Below are 19,867 nucleotides of genomic sequence, written 5' to 3' on the forward strand. Positions count from 1 at the left end.
GCCATGAGTGGGAAAGCGCGGGGTACAAATGTAACAAAAATAAAAAATAAACTTATCCTGTTGGATGTATTTTGTTATCTTTCTCAATTTGCGCATAATCCCAAAACAGCTTTTTACCAATGAGTTCTTGTATCTTCACAGTTAAACTACAGTCAAATGTGATCCCTAATATTTTCAAGAAGAACTCTAGCTTGTACATTGTGTTGTCTATATCAAAAAAAATGTTCCAGATTTTGTGTTTAATTTAGACCCAGCTAAAAGGAATTTGGTCTTATCTCGATTCAGTTTAAAATGAGAAATACTGATCCATTCACTGATAAGGGAAATATGGGAGGACAAGGCATTTTTTAGATATGTAAGTGATAGGAGGAAGTGCAAAAGTGGCATTGTGAGACTCCAAGGTGAAGGGGAGGAATATGTAGAAACTAATAAAGATAAGGCGGAACTGCTTAACAGATATTTCCGTTCTGTGTTCACAGCTGAAAGGCCAGAAGCAGGACTTCAGAAATAGGAATGGAGGGGTGATAGTCCCTGAACGATTTTCAGAGGACTGTGTTCATGAGGAGCTAGCTATACTAACGGTGGACAAAGCAGTGGGGCCAGATGGCATACATCTGAAGGCACTGAAGAATGTTAGGGAAGTTACATTTTCAATGCTTCTCTAGAGTTGGGAGTGGTCCTAGACGAGGACTGGAGAAGAACTGATGTGGTCTCTCTTTCCACAACAGCAGAAGTAAGGAAAAGGTTGGAAACTACAGGCTGGTAAGTAAATCAATGGAAACACTTTTAAAACAGAAAATAGTAAAAATTTTGTAATCCAATGGATTACAGGACCCAAGCTAACATAGTTTCACTAGAGGCAGGTCTTGTCAGACAAATCTGATTGATTGATTGATTTGTTTGAGTGGGCGACCAGAGAGTTAGATGGAGGAAGAGAACTAGTTGTGGTTTATTTAGATTTTATCAAAGCCTTTCACACAGTTCCACATAGACGACTAATAAATAAACTTGAGTGCCCGAAAGTGACTGACTGGTTTAGGAACTGGTTAAGTGGAAGGTGACAGAGGGTAGTAGTAAATGGAGCTCATTCTGAGGAAAATAGTGTTACCTGTGGTGTGCCACAAGGTTCAAGCCTTGGGTCAGTTCTTTTTAGCACTTTTGTAAGCAATATTGCTGAAAGGTTGTCTGGTAAGGTTTGCCTCTTTGTGCATGATACCAAAATCTACAATGGGATAGACACATCTGATGGTGTGGATAACACACGGAAGGACTTAGTGAAGCTAGAGTAATGGTCTGGAGTTTGGTAGCTTAAATTTAATAATAAAAAATGCAGTGTTATGCATTTGGGCTGCAAATACCTGAGGGAACGGTACAGATTAGGGCAGTGGATCCCAAACGTTTTCAGTTCACGGCACCCTTCGTGTCCGAGCAATTTTTTGCACCCCCCCATCTCCGCGGTCACACAGGTCTCCCCCCCCCGGCCACAGGTCTACATCTTTTTCTCTGCACAAATATAAAAGTGCTAAAGTGTTCCTATAACCAGCCCCTCCAAATGACACACTGATTCCAATTTATAACAAATTACTACTCTACCTATGAAAACGTATTCTGTAATTACACTTCCTCTTTGTACATCTGTATGCTGCACAAGCCAGCATGTTTAAAAATATAAATGAGATTAAATAAAAAATGCTACCAACAATAAAGAATGACAACTTGGATTCAGCAGCTCATAGGTTTGCTTGCTTTGTTTTGAATAAGAAGAGAAACAGAGACTGACCTATTGGCTTCAACTTTTTGACTTCATCCATCTCCTGTTTTCATCCAACCTCCTTAGCAGTCGCCTCTGTGAGTCTTGAAGGCCGTCTGCTCCCTGTGCCCAGTGGCCATGACACAAAAAAAGAAGCGCAGGGCCACAGCAGCCTTCAGGCATTTGCTGTTGGCTCTGCTGGGCCTCTGCTGACATCAACTTCCAGTTCCAGTGGCAGAGGACTGGCAGAACTGACAGCATAAACTTGAAGGCTGCTGCAGCCCTGTGCTTGCTTTTTTTAATTATTATTAATTTATTGAAATTTATAATTGAAAAACAAGAATTTCTTGTCTCAGAAATACAGCCATAATTAAAGGAAACATTTTAAACTTATTTCCAACAATCTTATACAAACAAAAATACAAGTAAACCAAATTTCAAGATAATACAGAGGAAAAATAAGTATACTGTTTTTTAGAAGCTTCCTTAGACCCCAAGAACCTGGGGGGGGGGGGGGGGGGCGTTATAAAAAGAGAAGATTATTAAGGAAAATCAATATAATAAACTTTATGGTGTTTCCTCGACATTTATGTTCGTTGTTGATTCATACTTGCTTCGAGTCCAGAAAAGATTTTAGTATTCAGCCTTATTATACATTTACACGGATAAGCCAATAGAAAAGAACCCCCCAACTCCACAGTTCTCTTTCTCATTGCAAGAAAAGTCTTCCTCCTTAGCTGAGTTTGTTTTGTGACGTCAGGATAGATCCAAACTTTTTTGCCTCCAAAGAGGGTTTTGTTGTTTTTAAAGTACATTTTCATTATTGCATTAAGATCTTGTTCGAATACTAGTGAGATGATAAGAGTAGCTCTTTCAGATTTCTCGTCTAGAGATTGTTCTAACAAGTCTGAAAGATTTTCCAAGTTTAAATCTTTTGATAACTTATTCTCTCCTTCTTCCTTTTTTGCACTAGGAATATAATACAGCTTATTTGTAGGCGGTATGGCTTCTTGAGGAAATTTTAAATTTTCAATCAAGTATCTTTTAAAAAGATCCAATGAAGTGGAATTTGGGATTTTAGGAAAGTTTAAACATCTAATATTTAACCGTAGATTATGGTTTTCTAATAGTTCAATCTTTCGACGAGACTCTGTATTATCTTTTATCACAGCGTCTCTAAACTTTTGAAGCATTTCTACTTCCTGTTGCACTTTAGTAACTTGTGTTGCCAAATCTTGTTTTACCGACTCAACCATCATTCTTAATTCTTCCATCTTAGAATTAAAGGTAGCTACCTCACCTGATGTCTTTTGTAATGTCTTGTCCATTTTATTCAGCATCCGCTAAATCAGTTCTAGATTTATCTCCATTTTCTAACGGGGAATCTCCTCTGAGCACAGCGTGTATTGCGGGGTTGGTCCCTCGCTTGGCGTCTCACTCCTCACACTTCCGGTGGGTTGTTGGATCGCCCCCAACTCCGCAGTCGACGCCGGACATGGAGGCAGTATATTCGGTGGAGGTGATAGGGAGACTTCCTTTCCCAGCGTTGGCTACTCTTCTCCGGTCGACAGCGCTATGGGATCCGGCTTCCTTATTCTCGTCGAGGAAGCGATGAGGAAGTGCTCGATGTTCGGGGTAAAGGTAGAGGGGGGCGGGGCAACCGTCCTCACCACCGCTTTTCGTTTAGTATGTGGCATCTCTATAAAAGAAGAAAAATCGTCTTCCCGTAACAGCTTCTCAGGAGCGCTTCACTCAGCATCCGAGTCCACCGCCATCTTGACAGGCCCCCCCCCCCCCCCCCCCCCCGTGCTTGCTTTTTTTGTTTTTATTTTTCTGCCGCTGCTGTCTGCAGTAACGGTTCGCTTGGCATTTGCCGTGGCACCCCAGAGGGTTTCACTGCGGTGCACCAGGCAAAAGTTCTCAGACATATCTTTGGTGCAAGAGGATAGTGCATCCCCTGGTGGGGGCAGGTCCTGGCTAGTGGAGTACTTCACCAGGGTGATGCTTTCCTTCTAGGAGACCTCCTTCCTCCAAGGCAGCACAGGGGCTACAAGACTGGAAGTGGGACTTTTCTACAACATCCCTGTAGGTCTCCTCTATGGACCTCTCTGTCTCCCTCAGCTCCTTCGTCTGCTACTCTAGCCTCAAGTGAACGAACCCGTTCTCTGAGAGCTAGAAGCTGTTTGCTTCGGGCACACACATATAAACCGCTCACCAACTGGGAGATAATCATACATGTGACACTCAATCTAAAAGACTGGATAGCACCCCTCTCACTGCTGGACTGCTGTCTCCATCTTAGTATTTTTGAGTTTTTCAATCATCTAAAACTTTCTAAGGTATTAAGGATATTAGTCTAATATTTAAAAAAAGTCTTTAGCTTATATGGTATATTGTGTGATTTATTTAGTGTTTTCTTCTAAGAAAGTAATGAAATGTAATTAAAACTCGGAAAGAGCACTCCTCCCTTGTTATCCTAATTAAAATAACTGACTGTAAACGAAGAGTTGTGTTAGGGGTGGGCGGGAGTTGGGGGGGTGGGTGGGATTGAAGACTAAATTCTGCTCTGCCTTCTAGAGTCTATCATTTAATGTTGTAGGGCGTGACAAAGTTCAAGTTTTAAAGTTTTAAAATTATAGGGGAAACTATGAAAACTAAGCTGTGCTGCAGAACTAAAGTTAAATCTCTAAACTGGGGTTTCCTGTGACTATTGCCTCTGTATTCCTTATTTGAACTGGCTAAGTTGTTATTATTATTATTATTTGTTACATTTGTATCCCACATTTTCCCACCTTTTGCAGGCTCAAGTTGTGTTGCAAAACTAAAGTTAAAACTCTATACTGGGGTTTCCTGTGACTATCAGTTCTGCTGTACACTGCTGCTATGGTAAACTCTTGAATAGCCCCTTAATTGCTAGCCTATGAAATTGTAATAGATAATTTAAATGCTAAACAAACAAAACCCAAAGTTCTTTAAACTGCCTTTGCTAAATACATAGAGTAACTTAAAAATAAAGACACTGAGATAACCTGTTTAACTCTAAAATCTACCTTTCCCAAGTTTAAAAGCAATTTCCCAGCAAATAACTTACCAATGTTTCTTCCTGCAGCAGTGACAGAGGAAGAATTGTCCCAGGCCCTCCTGGATGGAGATGAGATTGCAGGTCCTCCAACCCTTAAGTGCATGGATAATATCTGCCCATCATCAAATGGCAACATCAATACTCCTGAACTCACAACAGAAATGGACAGCGACCTGCTGAATTTCAGCATGGAGGAGACAAAGTGAGCACATACTAGTAGTTATGCCCAGAACTAGAGTAGGATTTATCTTTCCACTGAGTACATATATCTCATTGCTAAACCATTGCTTTTAAAAAGAGCAACTATAATATCTCTTCCCTCCACCCATAAGACGTATATAGATTGATTTTTGAATTCAGTAGGTTTGTCATTTTATTCCAACCTGTTAATACGAGAGCAGAATGCATGTAATGATTTGGGGGTTGATACTCACAGCATTTAACCGGGCGGTGCTGCTGAATATTGCCTCTAATTGCTTAGCTGGAATTTGACCAGTGCTGGGGCAGTCTCGGAAGTTATGTGAGCACCAGCAATATTCAGTGAAGGACAGCAGTGTCAATACTAGGACCATAGTCTGTGCAGCATTTGTGAATCATGGCTCATGTTGGCAAAGGTCCTAGACAATCAATGTGAAGAGTTAAATATTAAAGTATAAATAAGAAACACTGGGCCAAGTCCTTTTGTGCAGGGCCGGTCTTAGCAAGTGCGGGGCCCTATGCAGACCAATTTGATGGGGCCCCACCCTAGCCCTGCCCCCACTCTAACTCCGCCCCCACCCTAGCTCCAGGGCCCGCCACCCCTCCCTCCGAGCTCCAAGGCCCCCAGCTCCAGGGCTTGTCGATCCTGCAGTCAGTGCCAACTGAAAGCCATGTCTTTTTGACAAACACAGATACACCCTAATCCACTATAGAATAAGTAATCATAAACTTTCTATTTAGACAAAAAATAAAATGAAACCCCAAGATGCCAGACTCTGCATACAATGCAACACCACAGAAACAGAAAATGTCCCCTAGTACTGTGCAAAATATAAAGACAGCAGATGTAAATTTGAAAAAAAAAAAAAACCAAATACCAATCACCACTTTACAAATTAACAAATAGAAATAAAACAAATATAGAAAATAAAATACCATTTTATTGAACTAATATATTTAATTTTCAGAGGCCAAAACATCCTTCCTCAGGTCAATACAGTATAGTACTGTTACAGTATCCTATCCTGACCTGAGGAAGGGGGTTTTGTTCTCCGAAAGTTAGCCAAAATGTATTAAAATTAGTCCAATAAAAAGATTACCTTGTTTGCATGTTCTATTATAAACATTTATTAACATATCTACAATACTACTTTATCCTAAAGCAAAAAAATTTAAATATATATTTTATTTACAGTTTGTTGCCTCTGGTTTTTGCTTTCCTCATCTTCTTTTCACTGTCTTCCTTCCATCCAGCATCTGTCTTCGGTCTCTCTCTGCCATCCAGTGTCTGCCCTCTCTGCTGTCCCCTCCATCCAATGTCTGCCCTCTCTTCCTGCTCCTTTCATCCACATCTGCCCTCTATCTCTGCCCCTTCCATCCACCATCTGTCCCTGTCTGCCCTCTCTCTCTCTCCCCCATCCATTCACTGTCTGCTCTTTCTGTCCCTTCCATCCACTGTCTGCCCTTTCTCTCTGCTCCTTCAATCCACCATTTGCCCTCCCTCCCCATCCATCCAGGGTTTGCCCTTCCTCTTGCTCCCCCATCCAGGATCTGCCCCTCTTTCCGCCCCTTTTTTTCAGCCCCCAGTTCCAGCTCCACTATCCCACCAGTCCCCCATTTCAGCCCCAGCCCTTTTCTCCCACCAGTCCCGAGCTTCAGCGCCCCAGCCACTTCTCCCTGTCCCCTTTTCAGCCCCCAGTCCCAGCCCCTGCCCCTTTTCAGTCTCCAGCCTCTTATCCCACCTAACCTCCTTTTCAGCCCCCAGTTCCAGCCCCCTTCATCCACATGCCTTGTATTAGGGCCCCCCCTTTTCAGAACCATTCTCCCACCTGACCCACGCATACCCCATTTCCCACCAGCCCCAGGCATGGCCCCCATTTTTCCATATTGCCCCTTCTCAGACCCAGTTCCCTTCTCCCATCCAAGAACCCCAGTCTCCTCCCCACCCGTCCCCTTCAACCATCCAAGAACCCCCTCTCCACCTCAGTCCCCTTCTCCCATCCAAGAACCCCAGTCTCCTCCCCACCCGTCCCCTTCTCCCATCTGTGAACCCCCTCCCCTGTCTCTCCCATCCAAAAACCCCAGTCCCCTCCCCACCCGTCCCCTTCAAGCATCCAAGAACCCCCTCCCCTTCTCCCATCCTTGAACCCCAGTCCTCTCCCCACCCGTCCCCTTCTCCCATCTGAGAACCCCCTCCCCTGTCTCTTCCATCCAAAAACCCCAGTCCCCTCCCCACCCGTCCCCTTCAAGCATCCAAGAACCCCCTCCCCTTCTCCCATCCTTGAACCCCAGTCCCCTCCCCACCCGTCCCCTTCTCCCATCTGAGAACCCCCCCCCCTGTCTCTCCCATCCAAAACCCCAGTCCCCTCCCCACCCGTCCCCTTCAAGCATCCAAGAACCCCCTCCCCTTCTCCCATCCTTGAACCCCAGTCCTCTCCCCACCCGTCCCCTTCTCCCATCTGAGAACCCCCTCCCCTGTCTCTCCCATCCAAAAACCCCAGTCCCCTCCCCACCCGTCCCCTTCAAGCATCCAAGAACCCCCTCCCCTTCTCCCATCCTTGAACCCCAGTCCTCTCCCCACCCGTCCCCTTCTCCCATCTGAGAACCCTCTCCCCTTCTCCCATCCTTGAACCCCAGTCCTCTCCCCACCCGTCCCCTTCTCCCATCCGAGAATCCCCTCCCCAGTCTCTCCCATCCAAGAACCCCAGTCCCCTCCCCACCCGTCCCCTTCAACTATCCAAGAACCCCCTCCCCACCCCCTTAAGCTTCTCCAATCCATGAACCCCCTCCCCATCTCAGTCTCCTTCCCATTTGAGAACCCCCTCCCCCCCACCTGAGAGCCCCACACCCTTCTCCCATCTGAGTCCCTCCCCACCTACCAGCTCCATTCTCCTGCCGCCCAGGCCCACCACCCTCACTGCCTTTAAAAAAAAAAACAATTTGAAGCGCTGGAGTAACAGGCTGCAGCGCCATGCGTCTGCCCTGCTACTAAAAATCTCTTCGACGACGTCATTGGGCCTTCCCACATTGAGTCCCGCCCGCCCTCGCGGTAATTGGAAGTTACCTCAGAGGAGGGCGGGACTCAATGTGGGAAGGCCCAATGACGTCGTCGAAGAGATTTTTAGTAGAAGGCAGACGCCAGGCGCTGCTGCCTGTTACTCCAGCGCTTCAAATTGGGTATTTAAAGACAGGACGAGCAGCGCCGGGAGCGGACTCGGAGCACCCCCCCCCCCCCCCGCTGACATCTGGGGCGGACCGCCCCCACCACCACGTCGCCGTCGCGCGTTGTTCAACTTCGAAGTTCGGAGGGAGGGAGAGTGGTGCTCGGGCGGTCGGGGCGGGGTGACCTGAGGCGCGCTGCGCGGGGCCCCCCTGAGCGCGAGGCCCTATGCGGCCGCCTCGCCTTAAGACCGGCCCTGCTTTTGTGAAAAGAGTCGCTACCGAGGCTTCTCCACAGCGGTGCTATTTCTGTATATCTAAATTGTATTTGAAAAGTGTATGAGAAGTTTGCGTGTTAGGTTGTTGGCGTATTTGAGCTATTAAACCCCTACAAATTCAATTAATTGGGAACTGACAAATTTTGATATATGGGTATGGCACTGAATATTGGCCCCACACGCATAACTTCAGGTGCAGACCTGGATGTTCAGTGCCCAGACATGACCTGGCATTGAATATTCAGGTCTAACTAGCCGGTGATGGTCCGCACTTAAAATTGCTGACCACTGTTGTCTGAATATTACCTCTTTAACTACAAAAAAAGAACAAACTATGTACAGATCAGATGCAAATGTAATAGAAGTCCCTTTGATAGGATCTATCAAGAAAGGAAAATAGTAAAAATTTACAGAAGACTGGCCACGCAAGCTAAAGAACCCCCATGGCACTGGTTCCTATTAGTCCTTTTCATGGATCCTTTTTGCCCTTATACTTAGCTACTGAACACTTGAGAAAGCAGAAGGTGAGGTGCTCGTCCAGCATTCTCCATAGACCCAAGGCAGTAACAGACAGAGGCCAGAAGCCTGACGTCTTGAGCAAACGTACCCAACTGGTTAAAAATTATATTACTTGTTTCAGGGAGCAACATGGGGTTACAGTATACTTGAACATGACTTGTTTCTGAACATGACTTGTTTCTCAAAGCATTGCTTAAAGTAGAGTTGTATTAAATGTGCCTGTGGGGCCCTCTATATTTTTCAGTAAAATTCGAGAGCAGCTTGGCATGAAACCTCTTCCTAAGGATAAGTTTTCTTCCTTTTCATCATATAAAGAAGTAAATGGCAGCAAGAAGAAAAGGGTGAGTATGTTTGGAAAAACTGAAAGAAATTTCTTAGGACTAGATTTTCTGAAGTATGTTACCATGTGCTAATGCAGCTAAAGGCATATTATATACGTCTCATTCGATTAAAATGGGACCTGCTCTTTTGTAAGTTATGAGCCATTGTTTTTTGGGATTTACATGGATTTTTGCTGCTGTTTATATCTTTTCCCAGGACAAGGGACAGAAACATGTAAGCTGTGTAATGGGCAAGGTTAAGCAACATAATTGGAAGTTCATTACACAGATAAACCATAAATCTTCCATTCTCTGAAGGCAAACAGGTTGAGAGCCACTTAAGTATTAAGTGACTACGCTGGGAATGGAATGGCTCTTCTAAGAGGCTCAGTTGCTTTCCTCCCTTCCTCGCGAACATAAGAATTGCCAGACTGCCTCAGACCAAAGACAAGACTTTCCTTAGCTAAATCCATTAAACCATTTTGTCTGGCATTGATGTCGGGCTCGCCTGTCAGAAGTTTCTCTGATCACCTCTGGATTCCTTTCCGACCCTCATCAGGCAGAATGAGGGATCCCTTCTGCATTCCAACCTCCAATCCCTGGCCCTCATGGCTTGGATGTTGAGAGCATAGAATTCAAATTCTTAGATTTGCTGGAGGGTGTCTCCTGCATTTTGCTGGCTTCCAGGAAAGGATCCACTAAAAGGTGATATTCATTTAAGTGGGGGAGGTTTGCCATCTGGTGTGAGGGCAAGACCTTACATCCCCTCTCATGTCCTACACAAAATCTGCTTGAATACCTCTTGCACCTTTCTGAGTCTGGTTTGAAAACCAACTCTGTAAGAGTTGTCTAACTGCAATTGGTGTTTATCATCACCATGTAGGAGGTAGGTCCATTTCTGTACAGCCTCTAATTGTTTGCTTCATGAGAGGTTTTGGTATTGATAAAGCCCCTTGTCAAACCTCTGTCTGATGGTATCTTAACTTTGTTCTCACCCAGCTGATTAAACTCTTTTCGGGCCACTTGATTCCTGTCATCTGAAGTATTTGACCTGGAAAGTTGTGATTTTGGTGGTGGTCACTTCAGCTCGCAGAGTCAGTGAGCTTCAGGTTCTAGTAGCTGATCCACCTTACACCAAGTTTCACCACAATAGAATTCTCTGCACACACACCCCAAGTTCCTTCCTAAGATAGTATTGGAGTTCCATCTTAATCAGTCAATCATTCTGCTAACATTTTTCCCCAAACCACATGCCCATCCGGCCATCCAGTGATAGTCAGTGGCACTTAACTGGGTAGTACTGCTGAATATCAGTACAGACTGTGTAGGCCAGTAGTTCCCAAACCTGTCCTGGTAACTCCTCAAGATATCCACAATGAATATTCATGAGAAAGATTTGCATGCTGTGGAGGCAAGTGCATGCAAATCTCGTGAATATTCATTGTGGATATTATGAAGGCCTGACTGGCTGGGGAGTTCCCAGGACAGGTTTGGAACCACTGGCTAAGGCAGTCTGGATTATGCTGGTATGGCATATGGGCAGAGTTAGCACTTATCTGAGTGTGAGCTGATTTTCAGACGGGACCCAGATAGGTTAACTGGACAAATAGGACTACACAAAAAGTAGGTCCCAGCTGACGATTAGCTGAGGCCTATCCCATGAGCTGCCTTTAAAGCTACTGACATGACAGATCCCTTGTCACCCCCCGTCCTTTCCAATCGCTCAGTGGGCTCAGTGCCACCTCCAGGGCTTACCTGGAGGTGTGCTCCCTGGTAGACTAGTGGGACAGAGCAGGAGCAGTCCCCTCCTGCTTCTGCCTCTCTGGTTTCAGGTTCCAGATGGCAGCAGCGACCCCTTAGTGATTAATCTCACAGTAATACTTCTAGGGGCCAGCCTTCCATACAAGGACAAATTGCCTTCTCTTTCATTTGGACTGTTCAGGTCCATAGCTCTACTCCTCATCTCTGCTGTTCTCACCAGTAGGATCTCTAATTTTCTTTTCAGTAAATCACCCCTGATCTTAACAGTTCAGAAATACTTGTGCTGTGGAATTGCAGTTTTGTCCATTGAATGGAGCTGTAATTGCCAAATATTCACTTTGACTTGCCTCAATTTCACTGCCTCAACCCTGACTTGCATACACTGTGATTGTATAGAGGAAGCCGGCTGACTGCTCAGTGGTTGAATAGAAAAATAAGTCTATAGTGTGATTTAATGTAAACTTTAACAGTTTTTTATTACTTTTTTTTTTTGTTAGAGTAACATCATCAATGCTATTCTACTGCTCCTCAAGGACCTAGACAAGGAGGGCCTGGAGATTGTCCATAGGACCACTGCCAGCAGACTCCACGTATTACAGAAGGAAGTAGTACTTCAAGACAAAAAATAGCTCCTGGAGCAGCTTGTAAGAAAACCAGATTCTGCACTCGGACAAGACTCAATTCAAGGAAAAAAAAAAAAGACAAACTTTGTTTCATGACTGAATCCTAAATCTCCAGGCCCAATATAAATGGGAGTGACTGTTTGCCAGCTCTGCCTGAATTTTGTTTACCAACTCTCTCAAATATTTCTAAGGTTCAGTTACATGCTTAACAATTCTATCTAAGGCTAATTAAACACCAGGACCCAACCCAGATATGGTTAATTTCTCAAAACGGTCACTTCCTTATAAGGAAATAAACATCACAACAAAAATGTAGGATAGATATGAGCATAGGGACTACTTAGGCAAAGGGAAGCAATATTTTTGGAGCTACAACATGCATGCAATTGATAGGAAAATAGGTCATAGGTATAACTTCACTCATTTTTGGGGGGATGAAATCTATGTTGTAAAGAAAAATTCTAAATAAACTTTATTCTCCGGTTGCAGAACCCCTGCAGTTAGATGTGATTGGTAATTTCTTCTGCAACACCACATTGGAGAAACTGATAATTCTGTCCGATATTGTTTTCCTTTCCAATGCACTTGTCAAAAGCAGTAGTAAGTGTGTCTGTCAGTGTTGCTTCAGAGTCACTGTTTTTACTATGGTCATGAACAACAACAGCAATCTTATAAAGTTAGGTACAGGGAACCGTACATAATAGGCTCTGTGCTTGGAAATCGGTGCACTGGCCTTGCAAACAAGGGTTCGTGAGTTAATTCTTAGAGAGACAAAGATATTACTTGGGGTGTCCTTTGTTTTTTTAAGTCAAGTGTGTATGCTGGATCTGGGTTACTTGGCTTTAAGAAAGTGTTTGCTATCATCCTTCAGGCTCATAAACCTGAATTGCCCAGGAGAGCGGAAAGGGGTTGAGAGATGAGGGAACCGGTATTAGTTGCATATGAATATTATATGTTAAACTATACATAATGGTAGAAAAAAGAAATGATGAATCTCAACTAGGCCAAAAGCACAAGCTTAACTGGTGCTTAGTTGACATCATTTACTGTTACGTACAGTTCTATAAACCAAATTATGAAGATCAGGAATGTCTGCTTATATTCAAGATACTTGTGTTATTTCATGTATGATGTAGCCATCTTACTGTGTTATTTCTAAGAATTTATATTTGTTTCCCTCTCCTATTTCAAAGAAAATAATGCTACATTAGAGATTTTAGAAGATATGACAGTGTGGCCTCTATTTTAAAAGCATTTCCAGGTGTAAATAACAACGTTTTATATGTATAGATTGCATATTACTTTACATTAATCAACACTTGTATCCTGCATTAGCCATGAAGTTCAATGTGGCTTACAATCAGAAGAAAATACAATGTATAGAATTCAATTAATCAAATAGTAAGTGTAGGAAACCAAAACTTGAAAGACAAACGAAATACAGAATAACATCCCACTAGGGGGCATCAGGAATTAACGAAACAGAAAAGTTTTCAACACTGGATGAAACAGTACATAACTTTCCTGATGCCTGCTTTCTGAAGGCAATTGATTCCACCATTTAGCAGTCTGATAGGAAAACTGGGATGAATGGATAACCTTATAATCAATCTTACTGCATTTAGGGAAATGAAGAATCGAAAATTTCCTAGATTGTGATTTAACATTCTGTTCTGATAAACGTATTAGTCCCTGCATGTCGTTGGGGAACTCCAAATATAGTTTGATGGACTAGCAAACAGAGTTTAAAAATGGACCGTGCCTCAACCTGCAGCCAATGCAATGTAATCAACAAAGATATTGTTTTCTCATATCTAGACACTCTGAAGATTAAATGTGCCACAGTGTTTTCAGCTATCTGGAGCTTTTAACACTGCCTCTTTGCAGCCAACATATATGATAAAGATAAAGATAAAGATCAACCTTGAGTTCACTACCAAGCCACCTCCTCCTCTTCACCCTTCAACCCTCTCCCTCAACCAACCAACCCAGACCTCTTTCTCCTCCTTTCCTGATATCTCCGAGGAGGAAACCGCCCCGCCTTCTTTCCTCCTCAAAATGCACCACTTGTTCCTCTGATCCCATCCCCACCAACTTACTTAACACCATCTCTCCTACTATCACCCCCTCCATCTGTCATATCCTCAACCTCTCTCTCTCCACTGCAACTGTCCCCGACACCTTCAAGCATGCTGTAGTCACGCCACTCCTCAAAAAACCATCACTAGACCCTACCTGTACCTCCAACTACCGCCCCATCTCCCTCCTACCCTTCCTCTCCAAGACACTTGAGCGCGCAGTCCACAGCCGCTGCCTTGATTTTCTCTCCTCTCATGCCATCCTTGATCCGCTTCAATCCGGTTTTCGCCCTCTTCACTCGACAGAAACAGCACTTTCTAAAGTCTGTAATGACCTGTTCCTTGCCAAATCCAGAGGCCACTACTCAATCCTCATCCTCCTGGATCTATCCGCTGCTTTTGACACTGTCAATCATGACTTACTTCTTGCCACACTGTCCTCATTTGGGTTCCAGGGCTCTGTCCTCTCCTGGTTCTCCTCCTATCTCTCCCACCGCACCTTCAAAGTTCACTCTCATGGATCTTCCTCCACCCCCATCCCCTTATCTGTTGGTGTTCCCCAGGGATCAGTCCTTGGACCCCTTCTCTTCTCAATCTACACCTCTTCCCTGGGCTCCCTGATCTCATCTCATGGTTTCCAGTATCATCTCTATGCTGATGACACCCAACTGTATCTCTCCACACCAGACATCACCGCGGAGACCCAGGCAAAGGTATCGGCCTGCTTATCCGACATTGCTGCCTGGATGTCCAACCGCCACCTGAAACTGAACATGTCCAAGACCGAGCTTATCGTCTTTCCACCAAAACCCACTTCTCCTCTTCCTCCACTTTCTATCTCAGTTGATAACACCCTCATCCTCCCCGTCTCATCTGCCCGCAACCTCGGAGTCATCTTTGACTCCTCTCTTTCCTTCTCTGCGCATATCCAGCAGATAGCCAAGACCTGTCGCTTCTTCCTCTTTAACATCAGCAAAATTCGCCCTTTCCTCTCTGAACACACCACCCGAACTCTCGTCCACGCTCTCATTACCTCTCGCCTGGACTACTGCAACTTACTCCTCACCGGCCTCCCACTTAGCCATCTATCCCCCCTTCAGTCTGTTCAGAACTCTGCTGCACGTCTCATATTCCGCCAGAACCGATATATTCATATCACCCCTCTCCTCAGGTCACTTCACTGGCTTCCGATCAGATACCGCATTCAATTCAAGCTTCTCCTTCTTACCTACAAATGCACTCAGTCTGCTGCCCCTCACTACCTCTCTACCCTCATCTCCCCTTACGTTCCCGCCCGTAACCTCCGTTCACAGGATAAATCCCTCCTCTCAGTACCCTTCTCCACCACCGCCAACTCCAGGCTCCGCTCATTCTGCCTCGCCTCACCCTATGCTTGGAACGACCTTCCTGAGCCCTTACGCCAAGCCCCCTCCCTGCCCATCTTCAAGTCTTTGCTTAAAGCCCACCTCTTCAATGCTGCGTTCGGCACCTAACCCTTACCGTTCAGTGAATCCAGACTGCCCCAATTTGACTGCCCCGATCGGACCGACCGTTCACTTGTCTATTAGATTGTAAGCTCTTTGAGCAGGGACTGTCTCTCTTTGTTAAATTGTACAGCGCTGCGTAACCCTAGTAGCGCTCTAGAAATGTTAAGTAGTAGTATATTACAGTAACCGATGTTAGACAATACTAATGCCTGAACTAATACACAGAATGTTTAAGTAGAAGAAAAGGCCCTAGTAAGCCTCAATTTTCACAATGTTCTAAATATTTAGTTTCTTATGGCTGCTGCTTTAAGTTCAAATGTTAAATGATCAACAATTATAACTCCCAGAACGTTCAGGCAGCTCTCCAATTTATAGGTAATAGTATTAGTCATAAAACTGTCATGGCTGCTTACCATCAGGAATTTGGTTTTATCCCTATTTTTTTATTTATTCATTTTGAAAATAATACATCAAGAAAATACTTGAAACACAAGAGATACAATATTCTGGTAAATAATCAACCAATAGGAAAACAAATATAATAAGAAATAAACTTGATTGATCTCTACTTAGACAACATGTGGGGGAAGAACCCAATTCACAAAGCCAAAGGAAGCTATCATACAAGATACTCTAAAGTAAAGTAGTGGGTCTCCTCCTAAATTTTTTTTATTACCGATTATAGCTGAAGATGAAATCAGATCAGTCTATGGAACGGACATTGTTACCCCTCTTCCTTCCAGAAAAAAAATGTAACTGAGAAGGTTCATTAAAAACATAGACATGTTGATCTAAATGGACTACACGTTTACAGGGAAATCTAAGTTGAAACTTTGCTTCCAAAGATACAACATGCTGTCTGTATGCCAAAAACTTCTTCCTTCTTGAGTCCATTTTGAAATATCAGGAAATATAGAAATTTTCCACCCCCCAGAAAAATGGTATCTGACAGTCTAAAAAAGAGGCATAAAAGTGCCTCTTTATCTTGTAGAAACACAAAAGTCACCAGAAGAATAGACCTAGAGACTACATCAGAGTTAGGGGGTCTTTTACTAAAGCTTAGCTCGAGTTATCTGCAGCAGGGCCCACAGGAATAAAATGGGCCCTTCTGCAGATAACTTGAGCTAAGCTTTAGTAAAAGACCCCCTAAGATTCAAAAATCTGGGTAATATTCAGAGTGTCAGAAGAAACATGCACACCAGAATTGCCATCAGGAGAACTTAAACACTGAAGAGGTACAGGAAGAAGATAATTTATTTATTTATTTGTAGCATTTATACCCTGCTCTTTCCCGCTCGATAGCAGGTTCAGTGCGGCTTACAATGTACGGGTACAAAGTATCACAGAGATAATACAATGTATGGGTACAAAGTGTCATAGAGATAACACAATGTGTGATTACAAAGTATCACAGAGATAACACGATGTATGGGTACAAAGTATCACAGAGAATAACACAATTGTATAGAGAAGAACAAGAGGAAGAGATGTGGGGGGAAGGATTCAGGTATGTTAATGTTAATGGTGTGGATTAGGTTCGTAAATTAAGTTGGGTTGTTTGGATAGGCTTGTTTGAAGAGGTACGTTTTCAGCAGCTTTCGGAAGGGTAGATGTTCGTTGGTTGTTTGGATATATCTTGGTATGGCGTTCCAGAGTTGGCTGCCTATAACGGAGAAGTTGGATGCGTAGTAGGTTTTGTATTTGAGACCTTTGCAATTGGGAAGGTGAAGATTGAGATATGTTCAAGAAAATATGGACCCGTTCCTGGCTGGAAGGTCAATTAGGTTGGTCATGTAATTTGGAGATTCTCTGTGGAGGATCTTGTGGATCAATGTGTGGACATTGAAGTTTATTCGTTCTTTGATAGGGAGACAGTGGAGTTTTTCCACGGAGTGGTGTTGCACTTTCAAATCGTGATTTACCAAAAATGAATCTGGCTGCCGTGTTTTGGGTGGTTTGGTGTTTTTTCAGGATTTGGGCTTTACAACCAATAAAGATGCTGTTGTGGTAGTCAGCGTGGGTGAGTACTGTGGATTGTACCAGATTGTGGAAAGTGTTTTGGGGGAGGAATGGTTTTATTCTTTTCAGTATCCACTTCATGTTGAACAGCTTCTTTGTCATGGCTTTTGCATGCGTTTCTAGCGTTAGGTGGTTGTCTAACGTTACTCCTAGGATTTTTAGATTGTCAGATATTGGGATTGTGACGTCAGGGGTGATCAGGGTGGTTGGGAGTAGAGTGGAATGTCTTGATGAGAGGATTAAGCATTGGGTTTTTTTCTTTATTCAATTTCATTTTGAAGGCATTGGCCCAGGAGGCTAAGATGTTCGTGCCAGTGATTATTTTTTCAGATATTTCTTAGGTTGGATTGGAAAGGGATGAATATGGTGACGTCATCTGCATAGATGAAGGGATTTAGACCAGCTTTGGATATTTATTTTATTTTAGTTACATTTGTACCCCGCGCTTTCCCATTCATGGCAGGCTCAATGCGGCTTACATATACAGGTACTTATTTGTACCTGGGGCAATGAAGGGTTAAGTGACTTGCCCAGAGTCACAAGGAGCTGCCTGTGCCTGAAGTGGGAATCGAACTCAGTTCCTCAGTTCCCCAGGACTAGAGTCCACCACCCTAACCACTAGGCCACTCCTCCACTCCATAGGGATAGGGATTTAGCCAGAGGAATCATCATAAGATTGAAGAGGATCGTGGATAGAGGTGATCCTTGGGGGACTCCGCATTGTGAGGACCACACAGATGATACAGATGAGGTTGATTTGACTTGATAGGATCTGGTGGTGATGAAGCTTGTTATCCTTCAAAAATCTAAACAATAAGTCCTTTGGTGTTGCTGTTAAAAGCTTAGGAAAATTCAGGAATCTGAGATTAAGATTTCTCACATATTTATCAAAGCTTTCCAGCTTACGGTGAATAATCAGTTTGTCCTGAACCATACTGGATTGTATGGTTTGGGACTGTTGAACCTGGGATTCAAGGGTATGTGTTTTCTCTGAGTTGTTTTAAATTCCTCCTCACATTTCCCAATTGTGTGTGAAAACTGATTCAGTGAGGTTGAAGTCCCAGTACATACCACATAAAGGGATTCCAGTGCCAACCATATTGTATCCAGTGTCACCTCCACAGTTCTCTCTTCCTTCTCCACCTTCTCGAATATCAGTGTCAACCAAAGATCTTTGAGCCGAGTCTCCAGCCTCAAGCTCCACACCAGAAAGATTCGGCACCTTTGGCATGCCCTCAAACATCCTGTGAGATGCATCTCTGGTCTTTGGGTTATCCCATTGCTGCAGAATCTCGTGGAAGTTGGAGAGGTAGCAGCCTTGACGGGCTGAATGATGTTTTTGTCCTGAAACCCGAACCTTCCTTCCTGCTTGGGCCAGCCAGAACACCCTGAATGGAGGCAGACATGAAGCTGGTAATCTCCACCTGTTGCAGTCTGGGGGTCCGATATTGCCGGGCAGAAGCAGCAACTTTCTCTTTCCTCTTCAGTATAGGTAAAAAAAAAAAAACAGCGAAACGAACACGCCAGCAGGAGCAGATACACACTGCATCTTTATTGCGATGCCATCTTGGGTCTCTCTGGTTTATCCCTATTTAGTTTAAATTTAAACACTGCAGCCCATAATTCCAGTGTCTCTAGCTCCTGTTTAATAACTGCCAATATATTACTAATGTCATTGGTGGTATTGTGGTGAGCATAGCTGCCTTACAGGCAGTTGACCTGGGTTTGTTTCCCGGCCAATGCAATTCTGCTTCCTTAGAGTGGAGGAGCAGTCTAATGGTTAGTGTAATGGGCTTTGAATCTTGCGACCTGTTATTTCCACTGAGCTCCCTGTGAACTTGGGCAAGTCACTTAACCCTCCATTGCCCTAGGTACAAAAACATAGATTGTGAGCCCTCTAGGGACAGAGAAAGTACCTGCATACAAAATGTACAGCGTTGCGTATGTCAAGTAGCGCTATAGAAATGATTAGTAGTAGTAGTAATTTTCAAAGTAATGCATATGGTGACGTAGTCGGTGTAGATGAATGGGCAGAATCCCCAGGGCAGCCAATGTTTTCCCTATGGGAGCTATCATTATAAAATTGGTGAGCCCTGTGATAACACTACATTCTGACCTCCGCTCCAATGAAAAAGACCCAGGCATTTTCACGCAGTAGGATCTGCTTTCCAAAAATCCTTTAAACCAAACCATATTGTTAATACTAATAAAGTCTAGAAGATGTAACATGATGTAACACTATATTATGGTCCACTATGTTGAAAGCACTAGACATGTCGAGCTGTACAGTAATGCTGAATTTTGGTCTAAAACCTGATTGAGAACTTTGTGACCATCAAGAAATTCCATTAGCTGCTGCATTACTATTCCCTCCTCACTTTAATCAGGAGGGGAGTGGAGGCAACTGGTTGATATATTAGCTACCTTTTAGCTGCTGGGTTTTTAGGAATATGTGTAAGCACAATGTCACCTTTCTTGCATGGGAAAACTCCTTGGGATAACATGTTAACCACATACGGAGTACGTATTCTAAAGGGGCCTTTTTCAAAAAATTACTGGCGCAAACGTCCAATTGACAAGAAGCTGAAGACCA

General features: G+C 43.8%; 1 protein-coding gene across 1 annotated transcript in view; it reads left to right on the forward strand.

The window, feature by feature from the left end:
- CFAP410 (cilia and flagella associated protein 410) overlaps positions 1-12,189 on the forward strand; it is a 33,966-nt gene extending 21,777 nt beyond the window's left edge. The window contains exons 5-7 of the mRNA XM_030210413.1: positions 4,860-5,034; positions 9,231-9,327; positions 11,565-12,189. Of these exons, the coding sequence (XP_030066273.1) occupies positions 4,860-5,034; positions 9,231-9,327; positions 11,565-11,696 (404 nt within the window). The 3' untranslated portion in view covers positions 11,697-12,189. The remainder of the gene's footprint in view (positions 1-4,859; positions 5,035-9,230; positions 9,328-11,564) is intronic.
- The last annotated feature ends 7,678 nt before the right edge of the window (positions 12,190-19,867 follow it).

This window comes from Microcaecilia unicolor, chromosome 7 (assembly GCF_901765095.1).
Source record: "Microcaecilia unicolor chromosome 7, aMicUni1.1, whole genome shotgun sequence".
Classification (NCBI taxonomy): domain Eukaryota; kingdom Metazoa; phylum Chordata; class Amphibia; order Gymnophiona; family Siphonopidae; genus Microcaecilia; species Microcaecilia unicolor.